The sequence below is a fragment of the Arachis stenosperma genome, chromosome 2 (assembly GCF_014773155.1).
Source record: "Arachis stenosperma cultivar V10309 chromosome 2, arast.V10309.gnm1.PFL2, whole genome shotgun sequence".
Taxonomy (NCBI): domain Eukaryota; kingdom Viridiplantae; phylum Streptophyta; class Magnoliopsida; order Fabales; family Fabaceae; genus Arachis; species Arachis stenosperma.
Genome location: NC_080378.1, coordinates 95,473,898 through 95,483,927, shown reverse-complemented (window position 1 = coordinate 95,483,927; position 10,030 = coordinate 95,473,898). Strand labels below are relative to the sequence as shown.

At 27.8% G+C, this 10,030-nt stretch overlaps 1 protein-coding gene across 1 annotated transcript; it reads right to left on the bottom strand.

Annotated features, from left to right (window-relative positions):
• Nucleotides 1-1,094: 1,094 nt before the first annotated feature.
• LOC130963211 (uncharacterized) lies at nt 1,095-4,502 on the bottom strand. Its single transcript, XM_057889347.1, has 5 exons — nt 2,587-4,502; nt 2,187-2,483; nt 1,997-2,096; nt 1,307-1,904; nt 1,095-1,171 (listed from the first exon to the last, which is right to left on the bottom strand). The coding sequence occupies exons 1-5, from the start codon at nt 4,500-4,502 to the stop codon at nt 1,095-1,097; spliced, it is 2,988 nt and encodes a 995-aa protein (XP_057745330.1).
• Nucleotides 4,503-10,030: the final 5,528 nt, after the last annotated feature.

Sequence of the window (10,030 nt, the reverse complement as noted above, 5' to 3'; positions counted from 1 at the left end):
AAATGCGCAGGCCATTGTTCGCAAAGCACTCGCGAAATGGATTTAGTGTCATCATCTCAGGAGAGGCGCACACGAATTGAAACTTCTTGTGGGGGAAGTCTTTTTGTGCCTAGCGCCAACAAAATGGGTACTTTTGGTGGGGTTACCATGAAATTTAGTTGGTTTATTTTTAAAATATATTTTTAAATATTTTAAAAAATAAAAAATCATTTAATTTTTTATTAAGTTAATAATTTCTTTTTATATAATATCAAATATGAAATAAATTACAATCTTAAAATAATTAATTGAATCATTATAGATCAACCATTAAATTATAAGACTAGGAAATTAATCTATTATTCACCGTAACTCTTTTAATTCAGGTAGTACGTACTCAGTACTAAATAAAAAAAATTTAACAAATATACTTATTCAATCCTAAATTTTAGAACTAAATTGACTATATTAGTTTTTTTTCTATCATTGTATATTATGTTTGACTTTTTTTAGTTAAACTTGGGAGACTCTATCTTTTATTTTTTTTTATATACTCTTTCTTCTTTTTTTTATTATTTTATTTTTATTATACTTAATATTAAATTTCTCATACAAATTTTTATAAACCATCTTATATTTAATTTTGATTTTTTTAGTTACCTCATATTATTTTTTAATTTATTATTTTAATTATTTACGTTATAATAATTCAAATTTTAATTTTTTAACAAATTTAAGATAAAGTGTATCAAAGAATTACATATGTAAAAATTTTAAAAATAAATTAGAAAAGTGCTAGGGGTGAGCAGATTTTGTGATTTGTAGCCATCAATTAGCCATCAGTAGTATTTTTAATGGTGTGAGATTACATCTAATGGTGGACAATTACTCATTTTTCCTTTAATAATTAAATGCTGGCCAAATTTTAATAAAAGTGCTAGCTCCTAAACTTTCTCAATAAATTATATCCAATCTTCTAAAAAAAATAATAAAAATAAAATATAATAAAAAAATCACGTAAAATAAAAAAGTCATATACTTTTTCATAAGATTGTAGTATATTAAAAAATTTAAAAAAATACAAATAAATACATTTCTTAGTGGACTTTTTCATACTATTCATTTTGATCTTCATCCTCATTGTTCTCGTCGTCGTCCTCGTCTTCGTTCTCATCCTCATCCATATCTTCGTCTTCATCCCCAAGTGGCTCATCATCATCATCATCATCATCATCATCATCATCATCATCATCATCATCATCATCATCTTCTTCTTCTTCTTCTTCTTCTTCTTCTTCTTTTTCTTCTTCTTCTTCATATCTTGTACTATTAGTATCCAGTAAATCAACAGTAATGTCAATATCATTTGAGATATGATTGTTAAATTGATTTGTGCCATCTTCTTGATATGCAAAATCTTCCGTTGTTTCAATCTCAATCTCACCTCTTGCTTTAGTCTTGAATACAAACCACCATTCTGCTTTTTCTTTGGTGTTTCTCATTGGATGAGGTGCAAAATATACTTGAATTACTTTATGTGCAATGATAAACGGATCATATTTACCATATCGTCGATTCTTTCGAATCTGTATGATTCCATACTCTTTGTTTACCTTTGTTCCTTTGCCAATTGTGGGATCAAACCATTCACATTTAAATAGTACAACTCTTTTTAGTGGTAGCCCAGTATACTCAACTTGAATAATTTCATTAAGCTGGCCATAGAAATCATTTTCATATTCACCATAACCTGTGCCTTTGACACATATTCCATAATTCTGAGTTGACTTTCCACTTGAATGAGATCTTGTGTGAAACTTGAAGCCATTGACTTTGTAGATAGGCCAACATTTAACAATTCTCAAAGGACCCCATGCCAAGGAATGAATATTCGAATCTGTCACATTATTTAAAGGATCATGAACCTGTATTAAATAAGAACCAATAAGTTAGAATATAATATGTCATCTACCAAAAATTGTGTGTACAATAAGACTATCATATCATGTTGACTTACATAATTTTTAAACCATTTTGCAAACTCTGCTTCAATAAATTGATCAACTTGTTCATCACTTAAAGTAATATGATCTTGACGTATGAAATCCACAAAGATCCTATAGTACATGAATTTCAAATAAATTAAAATTATTAATATAAAAAATATTATTAATAGTAAGAATATATATAGGAAGATAAATACTCACTCAATATATGGCTTAATTTCATCACAGTTTATTAGTATATGATTCATAGCTGCACTGAATTCTTTGTCATCTAAATAACGAGTTTTGCATTCACCAGCAAAACAACCAGGCAAATTAAAAATAGACAAATTTTGCTCAATTGAATCATCACCTTCATCATTTTGCTTTGCATCGATGCTAGTTTGGTTAAAATAGTACTCACAAAAGTAAGAAATCTCCTCAATTAGGTATGATTCAACGATAGATCCTTCAACATGTGCTTTGTTCTTGACTTTTTTCTTAAGATGATGGAGAAACCTATCATGAAAAAATTCATAACAAAAATCAAATAACAAATAATTGACCTAATAAAACAGTAAAAAAAAATTTGAGAGTAAATATAGAGGTGCAAATAAGGTACCTCTCAAAAGGATACATCCATCTATATTGCACAGGACCACCAAGCAATGCTTCAAATGGCAAATGAATAGGTAGATGTTCCATTGAGTCAAAAAATCCAGGAGGAAAAATACGTTCTAGCTTGCATAACACAATTGGAATATTTTCTTCTAGCTTATTTAGAACATTTTCTCGTAACGATGTTGCGCACAAATCTCGAAAGAATTGACTTAACTCTGTTATTGGCTTCCATATCTGCTCTGGCAATGAACTAAAAGCAATTGGCAGTAAACGTTCCATAAATATATGACAATCATGACTTTTCATTCCATATAACTTGCCCTCCTTCATGTCAACACATCTCCCTAAATTTGAAACATACCCATCAGGCATCCTTAACTCTTTCACCCATTCACATATTGCCCTCTTTTGCTGGAGGGTAAATGTGTAGTTTGCTTTGGGTTTTATAATTTTACCTCCACTTTGTTCTGGCAGTTCTAAATTTTTTCGCTTGCAGTATAATGACAGATCCATTCTAGCCTTTACATTATCTTTAGTCTTCTCTTTGATGTCCATGACAGTATTGAATATATTATCAAATACGTTCTTCTCAATATGCATTACATCAAGGTTATGACGGATTAAATTATGACGCCAATAAGGCAAATCCCAAAATATGCTTCTTTTGGTCCAATTATGCGTACTTCCATATCCTTCTATCTCAAGTTGCTCAACATCACTTATCTTATCAAAATTCTGAACTATATTCCATATTTGCTCTCCAGTCAATCTTGGCGGAGGTTCTGATCTCTCAATTCTATTCTTGTAGAATGCATCCTTGTTTCTTCTAAACATGTGATTATTTGGCAAGAATTGTCTGTGGCAGTCAAACCATGATGGCTTTCCTCCATTTTTTAATTGAAATGCCTTGGTTCGTTCCATACAGTATGGGCATGCTAGCCTGCCTGCTGTCATCCATCCAGACAACATTCCATATGCAGGAAAATCATTAATAGTCCACAACAATGCAGCTCGCATTACAAAATTTGACTTGGAATAAATATCATAAGTTAAAACGCCATCTTTCCATAGTAGTTTTAGCTCATCAATCAAGGGCTGCAGGTATACATCAATCCTGGTTTTGGGATTACGAGGACCAGGGATAATCATGGATAAAAACATGTAAGGAGTTTTCATGCACATAGAAGGAGGCAGGTTATACGGAGTGACAATTATTGGCCAACATGAATATTGTTTACCAGATTGACCAAAAGGGGTGAATCCATCAGCACATAATCCTAGTCTGACATTGCGTGGTTCTTGAGAAAATTGTGGATGTTTTCTATCAAAATACTTCCATGCTTTTGAATCCGATGGATGCTCAAGAACTCCTTTAAACTCGTGATCAAAATGCCATCGCATGTGAGATGCTGTGTTCATTGAAGCATAAAGTCTTCTTAAACGAGGTATAAGTGGTAAATAGTGCATTCGTTTCAAAGGAACTTGTTTACCCTTTTTACCTATCTTGTACCTTGGAGAATGACAAAATTTACATTCTTTTCTTGGTATATCATCCTCCTTATAATACAGCATACAACCATTAATGCAACAATCAATTTTATTGCTTTCCATGCCAAGTTTCGATACTAGCTTCTTTGCTTCATAAAAATTGGAGACAAGTAAGTTATCCTTCGGCATCACTTCTTTCATAGCTTTCACGAAATCATCAAAGATTTGTTGAGATACATTTCCTTTAGCTTTTATACTCAATATTTTAACTGCCATTGATAATTCTGAATGATCAATACATCCCTCAAATAATGGGCGCTGAGCAGACTGTAATAAATCATAAAATTTTTTAGCTTCTGCATTCGGAGGCTCCTCCATGTTTTCTTCAAATTGACTCATAAATTCTGGTCCAGCAGCATCAACCACCATAGATTCATACGAATTTCTTATTGGCACATTAGCATGCGGAGAAGAACATGTACCTTATTGATTATTATCTTGATCTAAATTCAAATGCAAAGGACTCTCTCCATGTGAATCCCAACACCAGTATCTTGGCATGAAACCACATTTATATAAATCTAATGAAACCTCATCTGGAGTTAAGAAAATCTTATTTTTATGTTTGTTACAAGGACATCTAAGTACACCGCCTTCAAGTACAAATTGAGGTTGTTTTGTAACTGTATCAATAAAATTTCGAACACCATTGACAAATTCCTGTCGTAATCCTCCTCGATTTGGCAAATTTCTATTGTACATCCATTTTCGATGTTCTGAAATTTCCATACCTACATATAAAGTATATTAAAAATTAGATTAATTAAATTATATTTTTATGAGATAACCAACTATGAGTATAATTAATTTAATGTTAAAAAATTATAATATTATATTTTGATAAATAATAAATTATCTCAAAAAAATGTATCACACTTCACCGATAATTTAAATTACTATTAAAAAATTAGTATACCATACTATTAAAATGAACTAGTTTACTATAATTTTTTAGGAAAAAAACTTAAATGTATGTGTTGACATTTATAATATAAAAAAATGATAATAATAAATAAAATATATACTAATTTTAAAAACACAAGGTAAAAATTACACAAAGTCAAATAAAATAATAATATTATTCTATAAAAAAATATATATCGATAATAATGAAAAAAAATTTATATCAACAATGAATAATAAAAATTCATGTAAAAAATTATAAAAATATACTTCAATAAACATAAAAAATTTTAAAAATTTTAAAAAATATAAAAATATAAAAATAAACTTGCAAAGATCTTATCCATTGTTATTAAAATTGAATCGGATCGATCGCTTCGATAAAAAAATCGGTCAAATCCTAAAAAACCGGTCAGAACCGGTCAAATTCGATAAAGTTGAAGTTTAAAATTTCTCAAAATGTATAAATTGGGGTTCGAACCCTTGTCATTTACAATAAAAATATCTTTCTATGCCACTAAGCTAATTTAACTCTCATTAGTGTGCATACAAATTATAATATATATAGATATATTTTATCAAATAGTTTACTTAAAAATTAAATTAATTATATTTTTATTTAATAATAATTATAAACTCACTTATTTTTTTTATAATGATATAATATCTATTAATATCATTTTTGAGACAATTACTTGTAGTATATAATAGATATAAACTAATAAATAAATTATTAAAATTTAAAAATAATAGTTATTTTAATATAAAAATAAAATAAAAATATTTATAATAGAATAAAATTAACAAAATATTTATTATTTCTGTTCTATATTATTTTAAATTAGCTAAATATTTTTAAAATATTAGTAAAAAATGTATTTTTTAAAAATTTTTTTATTACATTACTTTTTCAAATTGGTCAATCCTAAAATTTCAAAAAGATCTACTGGAACCTTACTAAATCATACCGGTATTATAAATCTCATCGTTTTGAATATGACCGTTCATTGTTTCAAGTTTTTAACGTTATTTAATTTAAAACTTAAAAAGTATTCCATTCGTATGGCTGTGTTTGTTTATAGAGATAGGACATGATATGATACTGAGACAGAGACAATAGGATGGAGACACTAAAAATTATTCTTTGTGTATTGTGTTTGGATACGATGTACAAGACACTAATGTAATGTCCAGTATTATGTTTGGATACACATAGACAAGACTAAAATATTATAGTGAATGACTAAAATAGCCATGTAATTCCAAATTTTCTGCATCAAATACAAACTAATTTAATAGAGAATGAGAGGAACTTGAAAAAAATGTTTGAAGAGGCAAAAAATTTTAATAAAAAAATATATAATAATATTTATATTAAAATAAAATTTATAAATAAAATTATTTTATTTTTAAATTTAATATTTATATGTAGCAATACATATGGTTAAAATTAACAAAAAAATAAATCTGAGTTTGATTAATAAAAAATTTTGTTTAAGTTAATAAGCCAAACTAATTTTAAATAAAAAATAAGTTTTAAAAAAGAATTCATTTTTACATGAAAAAAATAGTTTTTGCACATAAAAGTCTATTTTTATTTAGAAAACCAATGTTTTTTTTAATCTAAAAACTGATTTTTCTTTAAATTATATAAAATCAATTACAACTTATAAATTATTTTTTAGCATTTTAAAAGATCAATTTTACCTTTGATAATATTTTCAAAAGTTTTAAGATTAATTATTTTTATTACAAATCAAATAATATAATACAAGGTTAAAATGGTATTGAAGTAAGAACGATAAGAATGAAGGAATTATGAAGTCCAATAAAAAATTCTACAAAAAGGAGAGAATACCTGAAAGAAAGAGAAAGAAAGCACGCAGAGATAAAGAAAGACCAGGAAGAAGATAGTACCTCTCTGAACATAACGCAATAAGAAAAATAAGAAGGGGTAATAGTGGAATAATAAAAAATATCTATAGACACAAAAGAAAATAAAATTTATAAAAAAAGTCTGTGCCCATCCTTCTAAATCCCGTGTCTATCACTGTCCTTCGTAAAAGAGTGGACACAATAGATATTAAAAAAATTTTTACTCTTTATTATTTTTTTTATAAAAAGACACAAATAACTTTTTATCTTAAAAATTATTAATTCAACTAAACAAGATAAAGTAAATAAAGAACTAATCGGTAAATAATAAAATTATTAATAATGAAAAATTATAATAATAAACATTAAATCACATAATGATAGATATTAAAAAAAATTTTACCTATGTACGGATTGTGAGATGGATCGAAAATTTGTGAGTTAAGACAATTTGTCTTATTGGAACGATGGGGTAGGTACTTATAAAGATACTCCAACACAGAATATATTTAAAAAGTATATATGTATAGAATGAGTAATATAATTGAGGAGTCTTTAACACCTCTTTATATAATTTGAGACAATTATCTTATCTTATTTTATCTTATCTATTTTATCCATTAATATAAAATATGTATTTAATTATGTTGATCTTCTAAATATTTAGTTTTTAAGATTATTATGTAACAAAAATTTAAAAACATAATTTAATTCAAATATTTTAAAATTAATATTAGATATAATTTTTTAAAATATCTATCTTTTAAAAATCAATATTCCATAACTTAATTTTAGATATTTTCGTTATAATATTTTTTTTAATTTAAAAGTAAAAATTAGATATAATATTAATTTTAAATGTTTTCGTTATAATCTTATCTTTTTTAAAATTGATAGTAAAAATTAGATATAATATTAATTTTAAAATTTATTATATATAGTTATTTGAAAGCCACTTATTTACCTGCGCCAAAAATTCAAAACTTTTTAATCAAGACCGCCATTTGGGTTCCAGGAATTTCAGATTTAGAGTGCCTTCTCCCTCCTCATATCACAGCTAGGGTCACTTTCTTCTGCGTGCTCTGCCTCTTGCTTGTGGCCGCTGCTGATCTTCCGAGACGAACGCTAGGCAGACCTCGGACCTCACACCTCGTGCAACCTCCACGCTCGTGCGTCGCGCTCAAGGCTACAACCCCAGTCGCTCACACTGCTTTGCTCACACTGTTCTGCCTCCTGCATGTGGCTACCTCTTCCGGTCTCAGAACTCACATCCCCGCTAGCCTCAGACACTGTACCTGAGGCGACTTCCACCCTCGTGCTTAGCTAGGTTACCCTTGCCTCCTTCTCCTCTCTGTGCATCCTCTGTCAGGTTCTAATTTTTATGAGTAGTAATTGTTACTCTGTCAGGTTCATTGTTAATTAGTTTTCTTAATTGTTAATTTGATTGTTACTCAGCATTGTTCATTATTAATTTGGTTGCTAATTTTTGTGCGTCCTCTGCCAGCTTGATTTGTGTTTTTTTTTCCTTTTTATTTATGCATGATTTTTCTATTTTTAATGTCAATTTTAATAATTTGTCAATCTTTGTTTGTGAGTAACCAAGCAATTCAATGTGTGTATATGCTGAGACTGAGATTGAGAAGATGCATCTATGTAGATTGTGTGTCATTCATCAAATTGTGTTTAAATGATTATATAAAACAGTGATTTACTTAGTTTGTGGCTTGCAAGTAATAACTTGAACAGAGACAACCTTAATTACTTCTATTGGCTATTGGCTGTGATGAGTGTTCTCAACTTTGTGTTTTACTTAGTTTGTGCTTCTTGGTATAAGTACAAAGCAGTAGAAACAAGCACCGTGATTCAAAAGATAATACTCTAAAAATGATTAATGCGTAGGCCTGCACGCTCTTTATTGTAATTTATAAATTATATGCTGCTGTTAATTCTTACAAGAAGCTAGTTAAACTGTATAACAAGGAAATTGTTATTATTAATAAGTGAAAATAATGATTGTAGTTGGCTTTTGTATGTGCTATGGTTCCTATTAAGACAGCAATGACCGTTGTTTCTCAAATTCATTCCTGGATCATCATTAAGCAATCATACTGCAAGTTGAACAAAGTAATATAAGAAACAGTCCTTGTATAAAAGCACGCGTTGCATTTTTTATACATGTTTTTATTTTATTTTATTTTGTTTCGTATTTTATGGTGAATGAATATGTTTTTTTGGCATCTTGGAAGCTGATCTCACAAATAATTTTATTTATGCCAAAAGATCTTGAAATGTATTGAAATGGAGAGCAAGTTAGAGATAATTTATGTCAAAAATATTATATGCCAAAAAGAATATTTAAAAATCCATTGAGATGAAGTTTGAAATGGAGAGAGTGGCAGGGTACAAATGATAAATATTTTCTGTAAAAGTTTAGGAAGAATTTATCTTTTTAGCTGTATTTATCTTTTTTTTTTTATAAGAAAAAACAACATATTAGGAACACATAGAAGAACTATAAATTATTAAGTTGTTCAATAAAAAATATTCTTTAAATTTATTAATAATAAAAAGAGTTTTGTTATTAAATCATATTAAATTCACAAATTATGAGTTGTTCGTACAATAATTTTATACTTTATTCATCCGGTTTTGAATTTATAGTCTTTTATAAATATGAGACTTTCTTTTCTTGATTGCATTCATCATATTATTCTTAGTTTATCTATGTATATAAGTAATAAATATTGATAAGAATTATCTAATATAGTTGTGAGCAATAATAGTTCCTGATTGCATTATTTCATATTATTCTTTGGCTTCAATATGGAATTTGCACTTGTACAATGGAGTAGTTGTGAGCAGTAGTGGAATATAAGCATTATATATATATAGAAAAAAATGACCTTAATTTTAACAATATTTAAACCTATATAAAGTCAATTAGTTGCATTTTATTCAAATTGTTTCTTCTAGGCGCTTCTCAAGAGTTGTGAATCCTTCGTGAATTGTTTAAGTTTGTTAACTTTTTGATTGTGTTCTTTGTATGGCTTCTTTTAGAAAAGTGGGAGTCAGTAACAAGCTACACGTACACATATTTTAGTGAAGACTACGGCATAATC

What these genes read in the sequence shown, in the direction of transcription:
- LOC130963211 (XM_057889347.1), bottom strand. Translation starts at nt 4,502, where the DNA reads ATGGTGGTTGATGCTGCTGGACCAGAATTTATGAGTCAATTTGAAGAA. An exon ending in CAAAATGGTTTAAAAATTAT is followed by an intron (nt 1,905 to 1,996) that starts GTAAGTCAACAT and finishes TATTTAATACAG; the next exon opens with GTTCATGATCCTTTAAATAA. An exon ending in TGATTTACTGGATACTAATA is followed by an intron (nt 1,172 to 1,306) that starts GTACAAGATATG and finishes TTGGGGATGAAG; the next exon opens with ACGAAGATATGGATGAGGAT.